The sequence below is a fragment of the Poeciliopsis prolifica genome, unplaced genomic scaffold (genome assembly GCF_027474105.1).
Source record: "Poeciliopsis prolifica strain line A6 unplaced genomic scaffold, Auburn_PproV2 SCAFFOLD023, whole genome shotgun sequence".
Lineage (NCBI taxonomy): Eukaryota > Metazoa > Chordata > Actinopteri > Cyprinodontiformes > Poeciliidae > Poeciliopsis > Poeciliopsis prolifica.
Genome location: NW_026562398.1, coordinates 2,482,040 through 2,508,815, shown reverse-complemented (window position 1 = coordinate 2,508,815; position 26,776 = coordinate 2,482,040). Strand labels below are relative to the sequence as shown.

Here is a 26,776-nt window from a genome sequence, read left to right as displayed (position 1 = left end):
AAGATTTTAGGCCTCACTTCATGAATTGCATAGTCAGGCATGGTGATAGCAGCATGATGAAGAGGGTATCTTTTACACTGGATTGTTCTGAAATGGTGCAGGAAAATATTCTATATATCTGTAATGATTCATTTGACTGCAACACATTTCTTTTTTTAACATCGGTGATGTTTCTATTCTTAAATTTGTCACATATCTTCCATACAAATTGTCCAGAACAAAGGAATCTGAAGTCTAGGGATTTCCTAGAACTGATGAGAATCCTTTCTGTCTTTGTTAGACAGAAAGGATTGACTTTACATGTGCTAATAAGAGCAAAGGCTTTTGTAAACCTCCTTCCCTCCCCTGATGTTTTGTGCTCCTCTCTCCGCCTACCATCCCCACCCATGTTTTGTTTAATCGTGCCTCAGACAGCATTACCACCACCTGGGAACTTTGAGACAGCCTTGGGAAGAGCGGAGGACTCAGATCGCTGTCCTCTCCTTGTGCACGACTATTTTTGGGGCCCATTGACTGACACAAACCTGATGCAGCCACACCACACTCACGCTGCCCTGCTGGTTGATGTCTGGGGTTAAGAACTTGATCGAGCAGGTTTTCTTTCTTGTCAGGTGAGTTGTCAGCTAATTGTCCTCTTTCAATGTTTGGTTTTGCTCCTCCTGCAAAAAAAGGTTTCTGTGAAAATGGAGCTCCCAGAAGGGTATTACCTTGGACTGGATTATTCATTTTAACATAGAAAAATAATGTTTTATTATCTGGTGTACTTCTGGTTAGTGGCTAAATGACTCATAATTGGAAAAAATAACCAGTTTTTACTCTTTTCATTTCAAATTTTGGGATTTTTCACACAATCAACACTGATGACATATCCAGAGCTTTAAACTCTCCCCACTGAGTTTATACTTAAAGGACAGGACTGTGTTCGGAAAAAGACATGAGGTAAGCTTGACAACAATCTTACTAAAGTTCTAAATGTTTTCTTAAAATGTTAGGTTTGGGGTATTTCATTTATTTATTTATTTATGTATTTGTATTATTAATAAAAGTAAAATGTAAAAGTTCCATTTTAAACAAAATTATGTTGGAACTGTGGTTTAGTCATAAATTTGGTGCAGATCCCAGCCAGCACACCTAGGTGGGCCCCATATGGGATATAAGTGGGCAGGCAATATGGGTCCCAAAAGGGTTTGTCCACGGTTTCCATGGTGGCCCCACATGGGTTTGCCCAAGTAAATTTTTATGGGTGCTAACTGGGTTTTCAGTGGGGCCCATGTGGTTAACTCACATGAGGCCCATCTGTGGCCCACTAGGGTGCTGTCAGGAATATTTACCTGGGTCCAATTGGGTCTGAACTGGGCTAGAATATGGGTACCAAGTGGGTTTGTCCACGGTTTCCATGGTGGCCCCACATGGGTTTGCCCAAGTAGATTTTAATGGGTGCTGACTGGGTTTTCAGTGGGTCCCACATGGTTAACTCACATGAGGCTCATCTGTGGCCCACTAGGGTGCTGTCAAGAATATTTACGTGGGTCCCAATTGGGTCTGAACTGGGCTAGAATATGGGTACCAAGTGGGTTTGTCCACGGTTTCCATGGTGGCCCCACATGGGTTTGCCCAAGTAAATCTTTATGGGTGCTGACTGGGTTTTCAGTGGGTCCCACATGGTTAACTCACATGAGGCCCATCTGTGGCCCACTAGGGTGCTGTCAAGAATATTTCGTGGGTCCCAATTGGGTCTGAACTGGGCTAGAATGGGTACCAAGTGGGTTTGTCCACGGTTTCCATGGTGGCCCCACATGGGTTTGCCCAGGTTGATTTCAATGGGTGCTGACTGGGTTTTCAGTGGGACCCAGATGCCTTAATCCTGTAGGAACAATTCTCATCTAACCTGGATGTGAATTCATAGATATGCAATCTTGATCAACAATCCAAAGTCTAGCTTAAAACGTGTTCAAATAAAAAATAAAAAAAAAGAGATGAAAAATTTATTTTGCTCAAGGCTTTTATTTAGTAATTTAAAATATTGTCAGGAGTTATTTTTTACCTCACTACAGCAATTATTAGAACTTCATTAATACTCAGGGAATGGTGCCACAAAAAGAAATCTGCAATTATTCACGACATCTTTGAAAATAACAGAAGCTAGTTTACTATAACAAACTTATAAACAGATCTATAAATATATATCTATAGATGCACACAAATAAAGACACCTACATATTTCCTACAGGTCTATAAATGTATACATCTAAATACTATCTATATAACTTTATACACGTATATTCACATTGATACACACAATGTGAATATACACACCTATATAGATCTTTCACAATACATTTTTGTTAAACATTTTTAAAAATAACCTACATGCCATATGCATGCTTAAATTTGAAATCTCTCATACTTTACTGAAACTGTCCATCTTGAAAGACCTCCCCAACCTGAGTTTGAACTGGCAGTCTCTCTAGTCTATTTCCACTTCCACTCGGGCTCCAGTAAACCACTTCGAGAGTCTTTGCTGTATGCTTGTGTGATTCTGTAGATGGATAATTTCTTTTAAGTCCCCTGAAATAACAAGCAAAGGTAGAAATTGTATTAGTGTTTCATTTTAGCACAATGTAACATTCATGATTTGCATCTCCCCCTTCATGGGGCAAAAATGCTTGCAGAGATATGCCATAATCAAAAGGACTCTTGAGTCATCATTATTATGTACAGAAACTATATTCTTACTGTAAATTTAAAATATATCCATCTATATAAATCAACTAATAGGTTCTATCGTGGTTTTGTGGTTATTTTAATATTGTTTGAAATGCAAACAATATTACCTTCAAATTTTTAAGTTCTTAACAACAGTGAAAGAATACTGTTCAAATAAAACCAAAAATTGAAGACTCAATTTTTAACCTAAAAACATTACTAAAAATAACAAACAAAAGCATAAAACAACCAAATAAATTAACATATGTTTAAGAAAGAAAAGTGAAAAAAAAAAGTTACTCTGACAATAAAAACTGATATTTACCATACAAAACATCAAAGAGACGCAGGTCCAAGAGCTTGTTTCCAATGTTGGCCAAAAAGGTTGAACTGGACTTCCAGTTCATGGGACATGAGGAATCGCACAGCTGGTTGTATTGTGTCATCTAAGGATGCTCCTCCAATTTCTGTAGCCATGGCAACCTTAAGTACAATGACAATAACAGGACAACATTTTGTTTTTGTTCATCAGTTTGTTATTATATCACTCTTATGTGCTTAATTTCACTAACATATTAATCTACCTTTTTCAAATCATTATAAAGTGATCTTCACACGCTGATCCTCTTGAAGTCTGCAAAGAAATACATTTTATTAATGCAACATTTGGGCTTTTCCAAAAAATAATATTAAGGCAAAACAGCCTTTGTATCAAGTAATCACTGTAGCCATATATTGTAAACACTGAACAGTTTCATTAATGCAATTATACTCATTTATATGGTACTGTGACAGGACTAAAACAGTAGTATTAATCCTAAGAACAGTTTAGAAAATCACTATAAATGTAACTAATAAAGCCTAAAACATTTCACATATAAAAAAATTAGAGCTACAATTAAATATAAGTACATTTCACATAACTGCTAGCTAAATATTGCAAAAATATCAAAAAGAATTTCTTCATCTTTCAATATTTGTTTCAGGCTTGGCCACTGATTGACATGATGGGTTTCAATTTACGGACCCACATGCAGTAACCACACGTTGGATAGGGATGAGTGAGTGATTTATTTACAACAGGACAAAATAAAATCTATTTCCCGGACATCAGCGGAAGGGTGAGGACCACTCGACCAGGTTGGCCTGAAACGAGAACTTAGTTTGACGGGCTTAGAATGAGTGATCGGAGGGGAAACAGGAACAGGCTTACTTCGGTGCGGGTCTTTCGAGGCGTGGGTGTGAGATGCCAGGTTCCTGAGAGAGGGTGTGCAGCGGTTCCGAAGGTAAATGCGAGGTGGGAATGGAAGAGAGCTGGAAGCTCGAAGGGTGGAGTGGAGGCAGTGGAATCGGCGGAGCGAGCACGCAGGTATTCACTGGTGAGTTCTCGAATGAGGCGACAAAACCCCTAGGATCGAACAAACACAGAGACCAGGTGACTTCTAGTAGACACAGAAACGTTCTCAGAAAACTGTTCACAACAGGAGAGGCCAGAGTGACTACCGGTGTATGCAACCATCTAGCATACACACAGTAGAATCTTCAGTCAATCTAGCGTAGACTGAAGATTCTGCTGCTCCTCCACCTGTGCCAAGCTCCACGGGCTCCTCACAAAGATCCTCGCTGAAATAAGATGCGACACTCACATACACACACAGGAACCCTGACACTGATGACTACTCTAGACCAACACAATAGCGGCAGATTGAAATAAACTATGACATAACAAAACGCTTTAAAGTGTCACACAACAATTAAAAAAAGAATTTAAAAATATGAACTACAATGCCTTCATCCTATTTACAAAAAACCTTTTAGGCCCAATATACTGAAACCACTTGGGCCCCATATAGTGTTCCCATTTCTGTCCCATGCCCAGTTAGCCCACGTTAATGCTGAATTGGGCCCATACATTTAACCCAATTGAGCCAACAATATGAGTCCCATTTTTTCGGTTAACCTTTTGAGCCTCACGCAGTTGGCCCAGATAAAACCCATGCCCTCTTATCATTACCTATATAGCCCAAAGCTAAACGATTCAATGCAGTTTTATTGAAAAAAACGACAATAATAATCTTGCATGGGTCCCAGCCAAACCAGCCTGAATCCATACATGAACCCACCCATGCATGCTGATGTGACTGTGAGAAAGATTATTAAAAGCCCAAGTACATAGAATGAAAGCACAATAGTTACTCTTTTTAAATCATACAAATGGTTTTATTGTGTCCAGACACTTTGTAACAACCTCTGCTAGCAACATAGATTCTTCAGTGAACCGATTTCATTCTGCCTCGTTGGCGCTCAAATGAACCAATGGCAGCTCAACAAATAGAATGGCGGCGGTATTTGAAAATGGTTTGGCCCACAACGCTGCGTTTGAAATCGGTCTGCACTAAAATCTGCTTATTGTGTGTAGCTGTGTGTGTTAGCAATATCAGAAAAAGTATCACCCTAAAGAAAAGCAAAAATAACAATAACAATTAAGTCTCTTTTGGGATACTGTCGTCCGATTTGTTACGAGCAACAATTTTTTAACAAGCGATTTAAAATCTCTCCCTAAAATTTGGTACTAGGTAAAACAGAAGAAATGTACTTACAGATTCTTTCGTAGATCAGCCAACAGGCAGACTCCGCGCCAACGGACTGATGAAGAGAACAGGCTTGATTTTGAAACCGCATATCCATCCGCGGGTCATTTTACGTTTTCCAAGAAACACAAGATTAATTTTTGAGAGTGCTACATCGGTTTAACAAATGTAAAACCGATGTAGCAAAAGTTCTCAATGTAAATAAATACATTTCGTTGTCCTCCTTATTCAAATATGTTTTGGAACTATTTTCTTCAGTGGATGTGTAAAGTGCCTACCGGTACTTCAATTCACCAACCTTTATTGGCAACGGTGCCTCAGAGCAAACAATGAACAAAAAGGTAATTGGAACCAAATGAATCATTAACAGAAATGTTACGTTTTTTTATTTTTTATTTTTATTTATACTGATGACTTGGAAAATGTTTGCAAATATATGAAAAAACAGATGCTCAAAATTTTACTCTTGTCTCTCACTTACTAATGAGTTTTTGTTTATTTTCTAAACATTTTGTGATATTTTTCACAATGGTCTGATCTGAACTATTTGTCCAAATAAAAATTTAAATCTTGCTGCGAACAGGCTGCAGTAAACTCTATGGATGTCTAAACATCCAATTGATAAAAATAATAAAATAAAATAAAAAGTTATTATTATTAAAAATAAAACAAGGACTAAAGCTCAACCATGACCACTCTGTGCTTAATTTTGAGTAAGCACCCAGAATATGAGTTTACGTATATATTTCAAACAGATTATTTCAAAAAAATGTTTTAAGACATTCAGACTGCAATAATAAAATGAAAAAAAAGTTAGGGGTTCAAAGTGTAGCAAGAGCAATACTGAACTGGCTTTTGCTTTGACATACAGTGAAAAGTTTGAAAGTGACAGGGTAACCACATTGTCGATTAAAATGTTCTACAATTTTGTCCCATTTAGACCATGAAAAAAAGTACTAGGGGCTACATTTTCCTGCCCAGGTCCAACCCATGTATGGGTTAGCCCATGCTCATGTCATGTTAGTTTAATGTGGACAGCCCACATTGGGCTTCTCATGTGGGGCCCATGATACTGAAACCACATGGGCCCCAAATAGTGTTGCCCATTTCTGTCCCATTTCCAGTTAGCCCACATTGTTGCTGAATAGGGCCCATACATTTAGCCCAAATGGGCCAGCCCATACGGGTCCCATTTTAGTTAACCATATGTGTCCCATGAGGTTTGCCCAGATAAAACCCATGACCACTCATTACCCATATGGCCTACTACAAACCCAAGGGGGGCCCACTCATGCGTACTGGCTTGGAGACTGGACTGGACTGTTCTAGCATAAAATAATAACATGAAAAAATGTTAAGGGTTCAAAGTGTGGCTAGAGCAATACTGAACTGGTTTAAAAAATAAAGCATTGTAGAATTATTTTTAATGTTTTAATATCCTGGTCCTCTGGATGCCTAGTGTTTGTAAATGAGCCAGGCATAGATATCACACAGTGAACATGTTTTAGGTTCAAACATTAGGAAGACATGGATGTTCTGTTCTATCAGCAAAATATATCCTTGGGTGATCTCCAAGACGAGGTCACCTTCGTCCTGGAGACCTCGACAATGGTCAAGGTCACCAACCTTTACTATCGTCGAGGTTTCCTACAAGGAAAAAATTAAATTCTACAATTTACCTTACATCAACTCCATTAGAGGCCAGCTGAGTAACAATTGCCTTGGCAAAGACTATAAAGCTGACATCTCGGGTAATTCTTTCCAAGTTTTGAGAATCTTGCTCTTGCAGCTTTTGCTTTGACATACAGTCAAAATTTTGAAAGTGACAGGTTAACTACAGGGGTTGGACAATGAAACTGAAACACCTGGTTTTAGACCACAATAACTTATTAGCGTGGTGTAGGGCCTCCTTTTGAGGCCAATACAGCATCAATTCGTCTTGGACAAGTATGGGGCCAAGGGAATGCCATGATATGGCAGCCCACACCATCAATGATCCACCCCCATGCTTCACTCTGGCATACAACACTCTGGCTGGAATGCATCTTTGGGGCTTCTCCACACCGTAACTCTCCCGGATGTGGGGAAAACAGTAAAGGTAGACTCATCAGAGAACAATACATGTTTCACATTGTCCACAGCACAAGATTTTCGCTCCTTGCACCATTGAAACCGACGTTTGGCATTGATACGAGTGACCAAAAGTTTGGCTATAGCAGCCCGGCTGTGTATATTGACCATGTGGAGCTCCCGACGGACAGTTTTAGTGGAAACAGGAGAGTTGAGGTGCACATTTAATTCTACCGTGATTTGGGCACCGTGGTTTTATGTTTTTGGGATACAATCCGGGTTAGCACCCAAACATCTCTTTAAGACAGCTTCGTCTTGCATCCACAGTTAATCCTGTTAGATGTGGTTCGTCATTCTTGGTGGTATGCTGACATTACCCTGGATACTGTGGCTCTTGATAATCACAAAGACTTGCTGTCTTGGTGAACAATTTGCCCTCTTTTGAACTCCAGTATGTCCCAAATAATGTTATGTGCATTGCAATATTTTGAGCAAAACTGTGCTCTTACCCTGCTAATTGGACCTTCACACTCTGCTCTTACTGTTGCAATGTGCAATTCATGAAGATTGGCCACCAGGCTAGTCCAATTCAGGCATGAAACCTCCCACACTAAAATGAGAGGTGTTTCAGTTTCATTGTCCAACCCCTGTACATTGTTCTACAATTTTGTCTCATTTAGCCCACTTAAAAAGGACTGGGGTCTACATATCCACACCCAGGTCCAACCTGGGCGTGGATATGTACTGACCACACTGAACCCACAGTGGGTTCAGTGTGGTCAGCCCACATGGTCTCCCCATGTTGGGCCCATGATACTGAAACCACATGGGCCCCACATAGTTTTGCCCAGTTCTATCCCATTCCCAGTTAGCCCACTTATAAAAGGACTGGGGCCTACATATCCACACCCAGGTCTAACCCATATATGGTCAGCCCATGCTGATGTCATGTGGGTTCAATGTGGTCAGCCCACATGGGCTTCCCATGTTGGGCCCATGATACTAGAACCACATGGGCCCCACATACTGTTGCCCAGTACTATCCCATTCCCAGATAGCCCACTTAAAAAAGGACTGGGCCCACATATCCACACCCAGGTCTAACCCATATATGGTCAGCCCATGCTGATGTCATGTGGGTTCAATGTGGTCAGCCCACATGGGCTTCCCATGTTGGGCCCATGAAACTAGAACCACATGGGCCCCACATACTGTTGCCCAGTACTATCCCATTCCCAGATAGCCCACTTAAAAAAGGACTGGGGCCCACATATCCACACCCAGGTCTAACCCATATATGGTCAGCCCATGCTGATGTCATGTGGGTTCAATGTGGTCAGCCCACATGGGCTTCCCATGTTGGGCCCATGAAACTAGAGCCACATGGGCCCCACATACTGTTGCCCAGTACTATCCCATTCCCAGATAGCCCACTTAAAAAAGGACTGGGGCCCACATATCCACACCCAGGTCTAACCCATATATGGTCAGCCCATGCTGATGTCATGTGGGTTCAATGTGGTCTGCCCACATGGGCTTCCCATGTTGGGCCCATGAAACTAGAACCACATGGGCCCCACATACTGTTGCCCAGTACTATCCCATTCCCAGATAGCCCACTTAAAAAAGGACTGGGGCCCACATATCCACACCCAGGTCTAACCCATATATGGTCAGCCCATGCTGATGTCATGTGGGTTCAATGTGGTCAGCCCACATGGGCTTCCCATGTTGGGCCCATGATACTAGAACCACATGGGCCCCACATACTGTTGCCCAGTACTATCCCATTCCCAGATAGCCCACTTAAAAAAGGACTGGGGCCTCCATATCCACACCCAGGTCTAACCCATATAAGGTCAGCCCATGCTGATGTCATGTGGGTTCCATGTGGTCTGCCCACATGGGCTTCCCATGTTGGGCCCATAATACTGAAACCACATGGGCCCCATATAGTGTTGCCCGTTTCTATCCCATTCCCAGATAGCCCACTTAAAAAAGGACTGGGGCCCACATATCCACACCCATGTCTAACCCATATATGGTCAGCCCATGCTGATGTCATGTGGGTTCCATGTGGTCTGCCCACATGGGCTTCCCATGTTGGGCCCATAATACTGAAACCACATGGGCCCCATATAGTGTTGCCCGTTTCTATCCCATTCCCAGATAGCCCACTTAAAAAAGGACTGGGGCCTACATATCCACACCCAGGTCTAACCCATATATGGTCAGCCCATGCTGATGTCATGTGGGTTCAATGTGGTCAGCCCACATGGGCTTCCCATGTTGGGCCCATGATACTGAAACCACATGGGCCCCATATAGTGTTGCCCAGTACTATCCCATTCCCAGATAGCCCACCTAGTTGCTGAATAGGGCCCATGCATTTAGCCCATATGGGCCAGCCCATATGGGTCTCATTTTAGGTTAACCATATGTGTCCCATGCAGTTCGCCCAGATAAAACCCATGCCCACTCATTACCCATGTAGCCCACATCAAACACAAGTGGGGCCCACTCATGCGTGCTGGCTGGGACATGGGCTTCCCATGTTGGGCCCATGATACTAGAACCACATGGGCCCCACATACTGTTGCCCAGTACTATCCCATTCCCAGATAGCCCACTTAAAAAAGGACTGGGGCCTCCATATCCACACCCAGGTCTAACCCATATAAGGTCAGCCCATGCTGATGTCATGTGGGTTCAATGTGGTCTGCCCACATGGGCTTCCCATGTTGGGCCCATGATACTGAAACCACATGGGCCCCATATACTGTTGCCCAGTACTATCCCATTCCCAGATAGCCCACTTAAAAAAGGACTGGGGCCTACATATCCACACCCAGGTCTAACCCATATATGGTCAGCCCATGCTGATGTCATGTGGGTTCAATGTGGTCTGCCCACATGGGCTTCCCATGTTGGGCCCATGATACTAGAACCACATGGGCCCCACATACTGTTGCCCAGTACTATCCCATTCCCAGATAGCCCACTTAAAAAAGGACTGGGGCCCACATATCCACACCCAGGTCTAACCCATATATGGTCAGCGCATGCTGATGTCATGTGGGTTCAATGTGGTCAGCCCACATGGGCTTCCCATGTTGGGCCCATGATACTAGAACCACATGGGCCCCACATACTGTTGCCCAGTACTATCCCATTCCCAGATAGCCCACTTAAAAAAGGACTGGGGCCCACATATCCACACCCAGGTCTAACCCATATATGGTCAGCCCATGCTGATGTCATGTGGGTTCAATGTGGTCAGCCCACATGGGCTTCCCATGTTGGGCCCATGAAACTAGAACCACATGGGCCCCACATACTGTTGCCCAGTACTATCCCATTCCCAGATAGCCCACTTAAAAAGGACTGGGGCCCACATATCCACACCCAGGTCTAACCCATATATGGTCAGCCCATGCTGATGTCATGTGGGTTCAATGTGGTCAGCCCACATGGGCTTCCCATGTTGGGCCCATGAAACTAGAGCCACATGGGCCCCACATACTGTTGCCCAGTACTATCCCATTCCCAGATAGCCCACTTAAAAAAGGACTGGGGCCCACATATCCACACCCAGGTCTAACCCATATATGGTCAGCCCATGCTGATGTCATGTGGGTTCAATGTGGTCTGCCCACATGGGCTTCCCATGTTGGGCCCATGAAACTAGAACCACATGGGCCCCACATACTGTTGCCCAGTACTATCCCATTCCCAGATAGCCCACTTAAAAAAGGACTGGGGCCCACATATCCACACCCAGGTCTAACCCATATATGGTCAGCCCATGCTGATGTCATGTGGGTTCAATGTGGTCATCCCACATGGGCTTCCCATGTTGGGCCCATGATACTAGAACCACATGGGCCCCACATACTGTTGCCCAGTACTATCCCATTCCCAGATAGCCCACTTAAAAAAGGACTGGGGCCTCCATATCCACACCCAGGTCTAACCCATATAAGGTCAGCCCATGCTGATGTCATGTGGGTTCCATGTGGTCTGCCCACATGGGCTTCCCATGTTGGGCCCATAATACTGAAACCACATGGGCCCCATATAGTGTTGCCCGTTTCTATCCCATTCCCAGATAGCCCACTTAAAAAAGGACTGGGGCCCACATATCCACACCCAGGTCTAACCCATATATGGTCAGCCCATGCTGATGTCATGTGGGTTCAATGTGGTCTGCCCACATGGGCTTCCCATGTTGGGCCCATGATACTGAAACCACATGGGCCCCATATAGTGTTGCCCAGTACTATCCCATTCCCAGATAGCCCACCTAGTTGCTGAATAGGGCCCATGCATTTAGCCCATATGGGCCAGCCCATATGGGTCTCATTTTAGGTTAACCATATGTGTCCCATGCAGTTCGCCCAGATAAAACCCATGCCCACTCATTACCCATGTAGCCCACATCAAACACAAGTGGGGCCCACTCATGCGTGCTGGCTGGGACATGGGCTTCCCATGTTGGGCCCATGATACTAGAACCACATGGGCCCCACATACTGTTGCCCAGTACTATCCCATTCCCAGATAGCCCACTTAAAAAAGGACTGGGGCCCACATATCCACACCCAGGTCTAACCCATATATGGTCAGCCCATGCTGATGTCATGTGGGTTCAATGTGGTCAGCCCACATGGGCTTCCCATGTTGGGCCCATGAAACTAGAACCACATGGGCCCCACATACTGTTGCCCAGTACTATCCCATTCCCAGATAGCCCACTTAAAAAAGGACTGGGGCCCACATATCCACACCCAGGTCTAACCCATATATGGTCAGCCCATGCTGATGTCATGTGGGTTCAATGTGGTCATCCCACATGGGCTTCCCATGTTGGGCCCATGATACTAGAACCACATGGGCCCCACATACTGTTGCCCAGTACTATCCCATTCCCAGATAGCCCACTTAAAAAAGGACTGGGGCCTCCATATCCACACCCAGGTCTAACCCATATAAGGTCAGCCCATGCTGATGTCATGTGGGTTCCATGTGGTCTGCCCACATGGGCTTCCCATGTTGGGCCCATAATACTGAAACCACATGGGCCCCATATAGTGTTGCCCGTTTCTATCCCATTCCCAGATAGCCCACTTAAAAAAGGACTGGGGCCCACATATCCACACCCAGGTCTAACCCATATATGGTCAGCCCATGCTGATGTCATGTGGTTCAATGTGGTCTGCCCACATGGGCTTCCCATGTTGGGCCCATGATACTGAAACCACATGGGCCCCATATAGTGTTGCCCAGTACTATCCCATTCCCAGATAGCCCACCTAGTTGCTGAATAGGGCCCATGCATTTAGCCCATATGGGCCAGCCCATATGGGTCTCATTTTAGGTTAACCATATGTGTCCCATGCAGTTCGCCCAGATAAAACCCATGCCCACTCATTACCCATGTAGCCCACATCAAACACAAGTGGGGCCCACTCATGCGTGCTGGCTGGGATGTAGCAGCAGTAGGGAGTAAGCAGGTTTAAGAACAGAAAAGAACAAAATAAAGCACTCAAGGGAAAAGATGTTCAGTATTATAAAAATGAATGATGTATGAATTTTATTTTTCATTCTTGCACCTGGATTGGAGGAAACACAGGCAGACTTAATTGAACGCAATAAAATTGTTTCTTGAAGGATGGAGACTTTCTCAAGATCACAGATTCTGCAGGACTTTAATTTTCAATGCAGCAAACTGGCATCCAACAACAACCGAGGGTTCAAGCAGGCCTTTAGGGTAATCACTACAATGATAAACAACACTTACATCAGAGTTATGGTTTATAAAACGTGCATTATCTGTTTCAATGGTGCTGACTCTCAGCAGGAGCTGAATGATGTTGGGAAAGATCTCCCCAGTATAGCCGGCAGCTTGGAGGCCAACAGAGAAAAAAACCGATACCCTTGCATTTTGCCATGTGAGTGGACAGCATTTCACGTTACTTCCAGTTACAATAAGCGTGTCTGTAAATATTTGATATGTTCTTTGTTGTTTTGTTTTTTTTGTCCCATCTTATTGCAGATGATCACTGTCGGGTGAGGCTTTCAGTTCAAAACCAAAACCCATATTCTGATTACATCAACGCAAATTTTGTCCCCGTAAGAGCTCTGTCTCGTTTTCATTCTTTGTTTGAGGTTGTGTCACTTTTCCCATATCTTCATCTTCACTGGGGTTCCGTCATCACTTTACATATATGTTTGTCTGCATTTAGGGTGGGGGATCAGAAAGAGACTTCATATGCACCCAAGGTCCAATATCCAACACTTTAGCCGACTTCTGGAGGATGATCTGGGAGCAAAATGTCAGGATAATCATCATGGTGACTGCTCTCAGAGAAAAGAACACAGTGAGATGCTTGTTTGCTTCTACCTCAGGGACATGCTAACTGGTTAACTTAACCATGGCCAAATTCAAAAAGCACAAGGAAAACCACAATTTGTTCGTCAAAAACAAAAAGGAAATCAACAAAAACATGGTTTTAGGTATTTTAGCAGAAATTCAAACCTGAAACAATCTGTTGGGGGCAGTAATTATGTGATGAAGTGATGCAGCAGCATCACTTCAGGAAACACTCGCTTGTGTTTTCTGGTTGCCTGCCTCTGTCCTAACTCAATCTCCCGAGGCTAACAAGTTGCACCATCATCATGATTGCAAAGTCCTGCAACCATGAAAGGAGCAAAAGAAAAGACCCAGACAAAAACAATCTGTGATCCACATTTGAATCTGTAAATGTATCCCATTTTGATCATCCTAGGCACAAAAAAAAGGAACACCGTTTGCACCTTAAAAATATTACGAATCAGTTTGTGTTCCTCAAATTATTTAAATCTCATTTGAACTAAACATGTACTCTGTTAATGAGGAAATAAAGCCAAAATTCAAAGGCTGTTAAAAAGTGTCCCTTAATGCAATAGCATGTGTATCAATGACCTGAAATTGGTGTTTTATTAAAGACATATTCAGTCTCAATCTTTCTCATCTTGATGCTGTACTATTTTAGTCATTCTGGTGTAGATTTGCTGCAGTCTTTGAAATGATTGCCAGTTTGGGGAAATATCTAGTTATCAGTCAGATTTGACTCTATCACATATTTACTATACAGAGGAGATCATGGTCAACTCAAAGCACCCAGCCAATGCCTGTGGGTACAAAACAAGACCAAATCATCACCCCTCACATGTGCTTCCCAGGTTTAAGCTGTACGTTTATACTAGGCTTAATTACAAACTTGAGCCAAATTCATTTCTACATGGAAGAGTTTTCCATGTAAAAACAGCCTGTTGCAACTATTTTAAGCAAGCCATACTTGTCTGTTTCCAATTTTATCTTTATTAACTTTAACATGTAGCATGGAAACTTAAGCAGTGGTCTGCAACCTGCAACTCTGGAGTTGTGTGTGGCTCTTAATCAATAAGAATAAAAAATGTAATTAAGAATTTTGGACAAAAATGCAAAAGAATTGAATGTTTTGAAATGTAAATGTAATTTAAAAAAAAGATGCTTTCCAGACATTTCATAAAATGAAAATGTTATGGAACATTTAAATAGAAAAGTAAAAGTTTGTTTGCTTCTTTATTTATTTATTTTGCAAAATGTACTTTTCTAAATTAATTTTCTTTAAAAACTGAATCTCTGAAGAAAAATGTTTTAAACCTAAAACCTAAAGTAAACTTGTTATTCTGACAATTGAAGATCTGTTATCCATTATTAAAAGAAGCTATTCGGTTCATTGAGTTATGTTCCTTTTTTTTGGCTTTAAAATTGCCTTCATTGAACCTTAAAAAGGGTGCACATAATTTTTGCTCCAACTGTGCTACGTGATTGACTGCGCCTCCTGTGTGTGCAGGTACTGTGTGAGAAGTACTGGCCTCTGGAAGAAGGGACAGTTTATCATGGGCTGTTCCAAATCACGACAGTGACTCGGAAACAGGGTCCAGATTATTTTGTTACTACCATTAACCTGCGACAGGTAAGAAAAATGCCTGCTCTTCCTTTTCCCTTTAAACTGACTTCTTTTTACTTTATAGGCAGATCAAATGTTTGTTTTTTCAGAGGGACCTGCCAAACAACAGAATAATCACTCATTACTACTACCCGTCGTGGCCGGATCAGAGAGTCCCAAACCCATTTTCTCTGTGTGCCTTCACTGAGCATGTGCGGCAGCATTTGGAGGCTCTACCCTGCCTGGGGCCAGCTGTGGTGCACTGCAGGTGTGATTTCCGGATTTAACATCTTCTACTTCAATAAATGTAAGGTCTGGAATCAATTTTGTTTCACTCTGACAGTTTTGTTGCGCGACTTTTGTGGTTCAGTGCAGGCATTGGCCGGTCGGGGACGTTTGTGACTTTGTTGTGGCTGATGCAGCTGAGCATGAGAGGGATCCCACCTGACATCAAAGGTGCTGTGAGGGACCTGCGGCTGCATCGGATGTCGATGGTCCAGACACTTGTAAGTCTTCACTGAACGTCACTTAAATACACAGCTAAAATAATATTTTAAAGCAATAATAACTCAGTTTATTTATATAGCACCAATTCACAACAAATATTCTGTCTAGACACTTTAAAAGGCAAGCAGGTCTGATTTATATCCAGTTAAACAGATTCTAGTTAGGTCCAAACTCAAATAGATATCCAAGGAAACCAAGGCAATCGAGTCAAACTGGTGCTTTAGCAACAGTCCCTCAACTTAGCAAGCAAGAGGCGAGCGACTGTCAAGAGAAACCTTTGGCTGAATAGTAAACATGTCAAAATCTTAATACCACAGAATACTTTCTATAAATATTGTGAACAAGCTTTCAATGTAAGGTGTTCAGCAAATAGAAAGCATCATTCAGATTAGGTTTGACCGAGCGCCGCACACCTTTATTATTCACTTACCAGCTATTTCGCTGAAGATGTGCCTGATGCAACAACTACAACCTTGAACAGATGCGAATTCAATCAAAGAGTGAGCTTCACAAGGCATCACAGATTATATCCGAGACACAAATCGCTACTTTTGCATTTCTTGTGTTAAACCAATCCTGAGCCAAAGACAATGAGAGAGGTCTTACCTGGCCTTAGGAGATAAAGAATCGGACAGTTTAGAGGAAGAGTGCAGAGAGACAGAATCCAAGATGCTTTGGGCACATCGCAAAATTTCCAAAGTTGGGGAATATTTACGGAGCTACATGACATGCAATGCAATCACCTCCCACAGACTTTTGGAAAGAATGCCTCTTTGCAGACAAGTTTTATGGATATCGATTTTATTTTCCAGCAGGACTTCACATCTGCCCCCAACTACCAAAGACCATGTGCTCAATTGGCCAGTTTTTCTATTCTTACCTGAATCCCACAGTAAATCTGTTGAGTATTGTCAAGAAGAGAAACAAACACTTGACCAAACGACAGAGATAGGCTGAAGGCTAGAAGCTGGACTTACTTACGACCTCAGCAATGACACAGGCTGAGTCCATGCCACACTTCACAATTTATGCAAACAGTTCCCCGATTAAGTACTATGCATAAATCTGATTGTATGTAGATACTTTTTGGTAGGCAGACATTTATGCATCAAAAAATTGTTTTTAATTTATTTATGTCCTATTCATGTTGTTAGAAACGGAATATTTCATTAACTATAAGTTCTAATCATCAAAATGAGTAAATGATCACCAGAAATATAGCAGAAACTAATCAACATAGTTTAAAAAAAATTGGATGACTAACCTTACCGGGAGGCATAATGGAGCTACTTACTATAGACTGTGTACTTCACTGACTCATGCCATCCAAACAAAACAAAGCCATTTCGTAACCTGTTCATTTCTTTGTGTGTATTCAGGACCAGTACATATTTATTCATCACTGTCTGCTGCAATGGCTCAGTGGAGGAGCATCAGCAAGGTAGGGATGCAGAAATAAGTTACCACTGCACACAGGAAGACAGTAGCCTACTATGAGGCAACCCATAAAGACAGAATGAGACATCTCCTCTTTCTCAGCAGGCAACAGATGCAGGTACCGGGTTTGAATTCTAACCATCACAAGAAGGATCAACCTCAGAGCTCACGGAGGAGGAGGCGACACAGCTCTCAACAGAAACCTCCAGCAGATCAACCCCAGAACACACTGCAACAGATTTTTAAACCTGGGAACCTACTGAGGAGGTTAATACCCTCCTTATCACAGATGAATCCGGACTCACAAAATGCCTGAAGATATCCTCTGAAAAAAGGCATGGAGGAACTGATAACCATCTCATTGGATGTAAAAAGGGGGTTCTTGATGCTGAGTTATACAAGCGTAGGCAATGACTGCAACGCTGTGTATGCAGTGTGAGGAGAGGCCCCGGAGGCACAGAACTGCCCTGGCAACATGCAGATAAATGCTTTTAACAAAGACACAGCAGTTTGTACTGTAACCAGGAGGAAGAACTGAGGGAATAATTCATCAGGTTAAACCTGTTATTCTGCAAATCACTTCTGATTCATGAGAAAAGGAGGCTGCGTGAAGTAAAAATACTGCAGGCAGAGGCTTTTTATCAGCTCACCAACAAAAAACCTTTTATGATGAGCAAAGAGTCCAGGTGGGAGCGGCGAGAGAGCTAATTATTTACCTTAACTGGTGACAAAGACTGCTGAGATGTATTTTATTAACAACTGTTGGGAAAAAAAATGTCCACTGTGTATTTCTTCCATGATACACAATCAAGTCTATCAGGGTGCAGAGGTGACAACAGAAAAGCAGACACACAATGTAGTGGCTGTACAAAAAAGGTCATGTTTGAAAAACACACAGGCACTGCCATTCTCCTTAAATGACTGAATCCCATTACAGTTCATGGAGAAACTACTGGAACTATACATTATAGAACATGTAGGACTAACCCACTTTAAGTCTTTTATGGAGTACAGTGGACATGATACATTAGATCCCTTTTTAGTCTTTGTGTTTGATGTCCTCAAGAGAAAAAGGATTCAGCAGACGTCAGCGTCCAAGTCCTCCCTTTGCCACACTTTCACCCTGTGGCAAATGCTATTAGCTGGATTGGGCGGTGCCAGCATGTTGCAATCAAATCCATGGAAGATTTAACTACTAATGTGATTCAATACCGCCAAGCTCCAACAGAGGGTGCTCTTAAGCAGGTAACCTCAAAAGCTCAGTATCTCCAAATAAGTAGGCTCAACCCAAACAAAATGATATCAGAAAAGAAAATGTATATAACTTAAAAGACTTTTTCATACCTAGTTTGTCTTTTTTAATACAGACATTCACTGTGAGACTCAACAGTGACCAAGGCAGACAAAGGAATATAACAACAAATAGGAAAAGGAAAAGCAGCATAGTGTAGGCCAACCATGGTGACAATTGGAAATATATTACAGATTAAAACGGGTAAGAAAATTAACATTTATATCAGACTGTTGGTGAAGTGAACCAACAGTTAAAATAACTTTTAAATTAGCGTTTAGGTCCACTAAAAGATTATTAGACTCTGTATCCTTTGGCCATAACAAAGACAAAAAAGGAGACTGTCTCAATGAAACAAATCTCCCTATATATTGATTTTTTAAGTGTATTTACAGTTCATGTCCACGGTAGGCCAGCATGTGATATAAACAGATACATGCCACCCCAAAAGAAAAGAAAATGAGGAGAGTGAGAAGAGCAAACTACTCATGACGAGCTATCAAAGGCTGGGTGATGAAAACAGGAGGAGTCCCTTCTGTTTTTACTTCTCTTTCAAGTCCAACTAGTGCACGCTCTCCGACATGTTAAGCGCTTCCTGGATTTCACGGACAACAAGGATTCGGGCGAGCATCTGCTCCAAGTGCTCCCGGGGGATTGGTTGTGTTGAGTACCAAATGGGACTGTTTGGAGCCACCACGGGCTCCGGGGTCAAGTAGAAGGTGTCGTTACGGCCTTTAGCACTCTGAGGACTGTACAAAGACACAACGGATACAGGAGTGAGGATATTTTATGGGTGTACTTATTAAATGTCAAAAATTTCAGTCTCCCAACACAAATTGAAAAAAAGAAAAAAACGGTTCGTAGTAGGAACAGAAAGACATGAGGAGGGAGGCCTTGATTTCATAGATTAGTATCCATCTTTCAGCTACTGCAGATATGTCTTAAATCTCTCAACGACATTTATATGAATCAAACTAAGCACAATCAATCTGCTATGTACGAGAAACAGGTGATTTTCCCTCTGATCGGTGATATGCATGTAAAATCCTTAGTGACAAAACAATTTTTCTTCCCATTCATCAAATATCAAAACTAAAAACACTCATCTTACACTTCTAAATATACAATATAATTGGATGCACTGTTTGAATGCAATTAGATTAAAGGTTATAGTTATTTATACTTTAGAGCAGTGGCCCCCAACCGTTTTATTACCGCAGACTGGTCAAGACTTGGGAAGTCCTAACCGAATAAGGTTCAGATTTTTAGGGTCCAAAAAATATTCATTCTAAAAGATGGAGACGCTAGATTATTCAGCATCAATGTTTTTTTTGTTTGTTTTTTTTTCAGATTCTCAACAGCAATAATGTTGCAAATGAAGACCACTTCAGCACAGAGTGCAGCATCTTCACACTCTTTCAATTACACCAACCAGTAATTTTACTTAATCATAGCAGCTCCTCTAAGAGAAATTATATCTTAAGAAGTTGCTTCCTATTTACCATTTGAAGAGGTAGAAATCATAAAGCTTGATAGGGCAGCGCAGCGGGTTCTCAGGGTCCTCCAGCTGTTCCGAGTACATGTCATCTGTCACTAAACAAGATGAAAAACAATCATCGTTACTCTCAATGGAGAACTGCAACTCGTCATTTTGGATGTGATCCAAAAGCACAAGATATGTGCAGCTTTTTGAGGTTGTACCTCGGCAAATGAGACTAGTCAAAAACAATCAACAGTTGTGGGGGATGATGTTTGTGTGAATGCATAACAAATCTGACAAAATTCACAAATAACAGATTTATCCTTTGGGTTTAGAGCGCACATATATCTGATTACATGTGTGAGCTCTATACACATGTTCATCACAAAAGTTATTACAATAAACAATAATATTGTTTTGAGACCATTTTTAAGTGATATAATGTTAATGGCATTATGATGCAAGAACACACTTTCATTTCTAATGAATATGTAACACTAGAACTTGAAGATATCTCATATAATCAAACTGAGCAAATCAGCAACAAAAAAATTGAAATATGAAGTCTCTAAACAAAATTGTCCTTCAAGAAAAGTTGAGACCAAAGCACCAAACTGAAGACATTTTGGATTTAATCAGAAACCACAAGTACAAGTGTTTCTAGCAAAACCCTCTACCAGAAAGAGAAAACGATAAATCATGCAAATGGAAATTATTGAGCTTGCTTTAATTTATTATGCATTTTATTATTGTGCTATTCCTTATTGTGACAGGCCTACTGATTATGAGTAAACATAATAAGCAGGATTTTTACACAGTCTACAAGAGAGTACTACTGCACTTTCAAAAAGAGTGAAAATGTTTTTCTAAGGCCACTGGTCAATAGTTTGAATTGAATCATATGTAATTATAAAAGGACTTTAACATCTGTTTATCCTCTTACCTTTCTGTCCTATGAACCTCTCCGCTGACTTTAGATACCGTATGCTGGTGCTCTTGTCTTTGGGATTGTTGGGACTCTTCCTGGTATGTCTCAACACCTTTGAAAAAGCCAGTTTTAGATGCTGATCCACTGTTTTTAGGTGAAAATATCTGGAAAACAGCACAACATCAACCAATGAGGCAGACTATTAAAGACATACAGTAGACAAATGCAGACCAATCGGCATTTGATTATACATGAAGAAAATCCTTTATGTTAATGAAATGTCTGCAGAACCATCAGAATACTGGAGGGCTTTGAAACTCACTTTGTGTTGAAGAACATGAGAGTTGTGAGCAGTGTTGATGGAGAGTGAGCTCCCAGCTGTTTACACTCCCACAGCATCTCCTCTGTTACATGACTGGGAATAACATACCCTGAGGAAAGAAGTAAAGAACAGAATATGAAGAGCTGGTAGGTCTAGAAAACTGTTGCACATGCAGCTGGAACTCTTTGTCAAGGTTTGCAGGTGATTTGTAGGGAATTCATGCAGAGCAACACAGCAAATTCAAAAAATAATAAATATATGGGTATACCAAGAGGATGAACTGACGGCCTCCAGGGCTCCAAGATTAGATGAAGACAATGAGCAAAACGAGTATAGTACTGATCTGAGAAAATGTCATCAACTCGACCGTTATCAAACAGGTACTGCAGGAAGAGAGAGAAGCAGATCATCAGGGGTGCCATTAACTTCTAGTCTATTGGGTGCAGCAATGCTTAGCAGGACAAATAACCAAGCCCTAGAGTTCTATCAAAATGTCAAAATTTACTTTAGAAACTTTCATTTAGTTCTTGTATGGAAGGGAGTAAAATTTCATTTTAAGATTATTGGAACAAAATAATTATTTTTCCAACTTCAATTGTAAATTAAAAGTTTTTTTAAAAAATTTTGTGTCAACTAAAACCTGCTACAGATCAACAGAGAGTTTTGGGGATGAAAGACTGTAACTAACCTTTTGTATGCAGAGAAATACATAATAAAGAACATCTGCCTCGTATGATTCTCCTTCAAGCCCCCGAGCCTCTGCTGTCATCAGAGACAGACCCATGCAGAGCTCAGCCACGGCACACGACACCAGATCCTCCTGGAAACGAAGCGCCTGGCGTCCTGACGCAATACATAAGGAAAAATGCCAATTGAGAAAGGAACAGAAAATTCTTTACCATCCCACAATGAGAAAAGTTGTTCAGACCAGTTATTGTTTGTTAGTTTAATGCTAAGTAAAATGCATGGTCTCTCACGGCCTATTGGAGCAAGTTTGTTCTGATCCGATTTGTCCAGCTCTGCATTTTTCCTCTGAGCCCAGAGTCGCCACACGTCCAGTCCCTCCTCTGGCTTCAGGGTTGCGGGCAGCAGCAGCTCCTGCACCTGCACTTGCTGCTGACCTTGACCATCTACTTCTGCGACCACCGTCTGACCCTGACAACAGCCAATCAAAATAAATAAATAAATAATTTTCACTGAGCTGAAATGTAACACCTGCAGGATGAAAGGATGTTGTGTTCTTACCTGTAGCGGCTGTCCATCCTGCCCTGTCAGTCCCTGTGTGTGCAGCACCTGCTGCTGGGGGTCCCAGATGATGGATTGTGTGGCGTTGGAGTAGCCCTGCACAGCCACGGGAATGTGGATGTTTCCATTCATCAGCTGGGCGGGGAAGAGCGTGTTTGCGGCCAGCGTGTGAACCACTTCCTCTTGGTTGCTCATCCCGGTGGAGCTCGTTATGCTGGAAACCGCCTGCACAGTTTGACTTTGACTAGTAGGGCTCTTTAGCTTGTCGCTTTCAATAGTGACCTGGGTCGGCATTGTGGTCAATGTTGTAGTGTTTGTCCCTGCCACCTGCATCGTCCCGTAAGCTTCCTGGGGGATGGCAATGTGTGTGACCTGCTCACGGCCCCCAGACCCAGCAGGAGCAGAGTACACAGGAATGGTCCAGGTCTCCCCTGTGGGACTGGTGATCGTACCAGTAGCACTGTAAAGGTGGGAACTGTCTACAGTTAGGAGGTCTGGCCGCAGCGACACGTAGCTTTGCTGCTGCCCCTGACCCTGTGGGATCGCCAAGACTGTGGCTACCTGCTGACCAGGCAGGGCATATGACACAGTGATGGGCATGTCCACCTTACGCTTTTTAGCTGGCTGCAGGACCCCTGCTGCTTGGGATGTAGCAACTGCGGTTCCCATCACCCTCCGCTCCACACCGTCCTGCTGCTGAGTGGGTGACAGGGCCCCCACCGTCTGGATCTGGATCTGCTGCCCACCTGCCACAGCTGCCACCAGCTGGGCTTGCAGCTGAAACACACAAGGTCAAAAGTAATAGTAAGTAAAAAAATAAATAAAAATTCTAGTACACTACTGTGTTTTACACAGCTGTGCTATTTCAAGATCTCATTTCAATAGTTCTAGCTATTGTTTTAAAATATATACTACTAATACTAATACTCAGATTTCATTAAAAAAAATAAAATAAAGAAAACATTTGAATTGAGAATCAAAACTTGCTGTATGAGTGAAGTCCCAACCTGTTTACTACCTCATCTTGCTATATGGATCATTCCAGTACCAATACTTTATGGACAAACCTGTTGCTGTTGTTCCTCTGTCAGTTCCCCAGGCTGAATCAGCTGTGCAGTGGTAACACCCTGCAGCTGCTGATGAGAACCAGCGGGCACCTGGAGAACCTGGCCAAGCATCTGACCCTGTTGCTGGCCTTGAATTTGCACCTGTGCATTATTATAAATAGGACATCAAGCAGAAACATGATATTATCTAACTGGATAAGATTACAATATGTTTTCCTGAAAATTCAGATTCTGACCTGCACAATCTGTTGTTCTGCATTCTGTTGGACAGTCTGCTGCGATGCAGAGTCCTGTATCTGCTGCTGCTGTGGCTGGACCTGCACCTGAACCTGCAACAAAGGATAAGGTTTTCATTTTTAAAAGAAGCACTCTCAAAGCAAAATTACATGTGTATATATTGCAGTCATTTTGGTTAAGGTTGTATTCCACATTAGAAATCAGAGTGAACAAAAACTGGGCTAGTTGACTGCTTCATCACACCTGAATCAAATATGGATGTCATCAGCAGAAATCTGTATAATCTGACATAGCAAGAAATTGCAGACAGTTTTCAGCTATATAATTCAGATGTGCTGGACAAGAAAGGCATCTAAAAGTTTCAAATGACTTGCCCCTTCATGTGAAGACACTGAACTAAACAAAAAGTCATAGAGAATTTCTGCACTTCAGTAATTAAACAACAAACGCCACTAAAATACTTCAAAGTAAGAAGTGATCAGGAATAATAAATTAAACTGCAAAGTCAGGAGCACACACACACAACATAATTCACTAGTAGAGATTAAAATAAAATTCACATAAAACAGATACAAAACAACCTCCACCTGAGAAAAGGAGAGTCTGACATTTCCGTATAAGAACTGTTCTGATACAGAACTGAACAGTTCTTATAAAAGAAAGAATACTGTTCTATAAAATGGAAAAAGCTACTGCGCACACACATTTACCTCTACTTAGATTAGAGCTCCAAACATTTAAAAACATCTTATTTTTCAAGGAATATCTTTTCTTGATTAAATTTGGTAAAAGACCTCCAAGACTAGACCAGGTGAGACTTAAGTACTTCAAAAGTCAAAAATAAAATCTAACAATCAGTCCTTTAGTAGCTAGGAAGTCAGGGGAAGCAAACAAATGTTGCAGGGTATTATCTGTGTCAAGTGTGTGCATCTATTGCCATGAAGCCAAGCATGCAACCAATTCACAATTTGCATGCTTGTGTATTCATAATGAATCCACTCTGAATCCACAACACTATATAACATACAGCATATACTGCATTTTAACCATATGCAATAAATATATCAGTTGTATACACAGATATCAAAATGAAAATACGTAGTTGACACACTATCCCTACATAATCTGGTTTGAAGTTTAATCATGTGCATTCCTTATGTGCCTGCAATTTATATGTATATTAAAAACAAATTTATGTCTGCATTGGGGGGTGTAACACACAGACTTCATTTACCGGACATGCCAGCTCCAACAGCGACCCAGCCACTTCTGTACTGTCTGTATAGATGCAGTTGGTCTCTTGTTGGTAAACCATAGTCGTAGTGGTGGTTGTAGTGTCTCCACTTTGTTGGCTGAACTCCTGCAAAGCATCGGGACCTTTACTGGCCAAAGACTCCAGGAATTCCTTCATACGATGTTGAGGAATGCTCCGAGCTTTCTGTCTCACTAGCTCCTCATATGAGCTGCTGCTATCCATGGCATTATTCATAGCTGCAGAGTGTTATCACTCAGATGGGATGGAAACCTGGAGCAAAAGACATAAAGCGAAATTTTGAATTTCAATAAAAACTATAATAAATAAAAACAAATAGAAAACTGATGACTACATTAAAATCATTCAACACCGGCTTCAGTCGGACGCAGTCAGAGCTAAATGACTGTTGATAGCACAGAGAGCGATTGTAATAGGAAAGGGTTAATTCCGGCTGAGTGTAAGCGAGCTGGGACAAAAGCGCGGTCACTTTCCAAATCGAATGCAGCAGTCTTGGGTTGGTAACATATTCAGGATGAAGCGGGCACGCTTAAAATTGGATTTATGTTACTGTCATGTTTACGGTTATCTGTCTGAACAGTCCCGAACCAAGCTGTTGATTACACAACGCGCTAGGTTAGCCAGGTGCATTGCTAACTAGCCGCGTGTTGTTTGCAAAATAAAGCCAATCACTGTATCGTTGGAAACAAGCGTTAAATCCAATAATTCATATGACAATTGTCGCTTCGCAATCGATTAAAGGGGTGTTCAAACCATCAGCTCTTGACAAACCATCCTTCGTCAGTTGCGCTTTACTGTTTTTCTCTGATTATCTTAAAGCTAACAGGCTAGTATTAGCATGGATTTCGGCTACCTGTCTCTAACAGCTCGACGTTTAAGTCGTCCGCAACGGTTTTCCTCCAACAAGCTGGTCGGCGCAATACCGTTGATGTTTTTAGCAGCTACCTAACGGGTTGCTTTTTTCCGTTAGCTGTAGTTTTTTTTCTTTTTTTCCCACCAGACTCATATTCCGCTGGGCGCCATCTTACAACAGCGTACTTAAACCAATAGGCTACCGATTTGTAACTCTGGGGTGTTATCGCGATACGTCCGACGGGTAACATCGCGATAATCTTCAGTTGCTTTGTAATCTGTTAAAGGCGACTTGTACAAGCAGAAAAGCAATGCAGGATGGCGCAGATATCGTTCCACCTTAAAACATAGTTCTTCCAGAGACACGCTCCTAGTGGCTCACTGGCATCTAAATCTTTTAAGGTGGTGCCAGAGAGATGCACTGATTATTTAGTTGGGACTCCCGAAGCTCTGGGCAGGTGAGAGTTAATTCCCATGCACTTCAGTTTGGCATGGTGTTATCCCACGTTGTTTAATGTTTATGGTTTAATGTGCTTTTATTGTGGTCGTATAAATCTTTTCTTAAAAGTATCCTTGACCATACAACTGTTATTCTGATGCCAAATGTGTTGAATCATTGTTTACATCAGTATTATCACTACTGATGTAATATAACCAGTAGTGGTTTTATGTTATCTATACAAGAGTAGAGTTTATGAGCTGCCTGAAATGGTCTTGAGTTAAAAGTATTATCCTGATTCAGATAAGCTTGGAAGAAGTGGCGATGTAAAGCAGGTGTCATCATGTCCACTGCC

The 26,776-nt window shown here is 41.9% G+C and overlaps 2 protein-coding genes and 1 long non-coding RNA gene across 8 annotated transcripts; 1 reads left to right on the top strand and 2 right to left on the bottom strand.

Moving 5' to 3' along the window:
• The first annotated feature begins 359 nt into the window (after window positions 1-359).
• Window positions 360-18,045, top strand: LOC129370239 (receptor-type tyrosine-protein phosphatase V-like). Of its 6 annotated transcripts, none has more exons than XR_008607036.1 (11): window positions 360-611; window positions 874-939; window positions 13,038-13,137; window positions 13,225-13,318; window positions 13,423-13,499; window positions 13,613-13,747; window positions 15,248-15,370; window positions 15,454-15,611; window positions 15,714-15,849; window positions 16,666-17,291; window positions 17,393-17,454. XR_008607036.1 is itself a non-coding variant. In XM_055046068.1 (11 exons), exons 2-11 carry the CDS (start codon window positions 935-937, stop codon window positions 17,601-17,603), a joined length of 1,101 nt encoding a protein of 366 aa, XP_054902043.1. In that variant the 5' UTR covers window positions 368-611; window positions 874-934; the 3' UTR covers window positions 17,604-18,045. The 6 variants fall into 6 exon arrangements, 3 of the variants coding, with proteins under 3 accessions (XP_054902043.1, XP_054902042.1, XP_054902041.1); XR_008607035.1 differs by having other exon boundaries at window positions 16,663-17,291; XR_008607034.1 differs by having other exon boundaries at window positions 16,663-17,291; window positions 17,390-17,451.
• LOC129370244 (uncharacterized) lies at window positions 2,233-3,339 on the bottom strand. Its single transcript, XR_008607038.1, has 3 exons — window positions 3,291-3,339; window positions 3,032-3,189; window positions 2,233-2,568 (listed from the first exon to the last, which is right to left on the bottom strand). It is a non-coding gene; the product is annotated as an uncharacterized LOC129370244 (long non-coding RNA).
• A 102-nt stretch (window positions 18,046-18,147) lies between the features above and the next one.
• On the bottom strand, window positions 18,148-26,205 carry LOC129370235 (transcriptional regulator QRICH1-like). The gene is made up of 12 exons (XM_055046060.1): window positions 25,984-26,205; window positions 25,092-25,382; window positions 23,857-23,949; window positions 23,621-23,761; window positions 22,554-23,330; window positions 22,286-22,463; window positions 21,997-22,151; window positions 21,577-21,691; window positions 21,309-21,417; window positions 21,002-21,150; window positions 20,081-20,171; window positions 18,148-19,327 (listed from the first exon to the last, which is right to left on the bottom strand). Exons 2-12 carry the CDS (start codon window positions 25,344-25,346, stop codon window positions 19,141-19,143), a joined length of 2,250 nt encoding a protein of 749 aa, XP_054902035.1. The 5' UTR covers window positions 25,347-25,382; window positions 25,984-26,205; the 3' UTR covers window positions 18,148-19,140.
• Window positions 26,206-26,776: the final 571 nt, after the last annotated feature.

Coding starts and splice junctions, on each gene's coding strand:
- LOC129370239 (XM_055046066.1), top strand. Junction 13,319..13,422: donor ATACCCTTGCATTTTGCCAT/GTGAGTGGACAG, acceptor ATCTTATTGCAG/ATGATCACTGTCGGGTGAGG. Junction 15,612..15,713: donor CCAGCTGTGGTGCACTGCAG/GTGTGATTTCCG, acceptor TTTGTGGTTCAG/TGCAGGCATTGGCCGGTCGG.
- LOC129370235 (XM_055046060.1), bottom strand. CDS start 25,346: ATGAATAATGCCATGGATAGCAGCAGCTCATATGAGGAGCTAGTGAGA. Junction 23,762..23,856: donor CAGAACAACAGATTGTGCAG/GTCAGAATCTGA, acceptor AATAATGCACAG/GTGCAAATTCAAGGCCAGCA. Junction 22,464..22,553: donor AGGATGGACAGCCGCTACAG/GTAAGAACACAA, acceptor GGCTGTTGTCAG/GGTCAGACGGTGGTCGCAGA.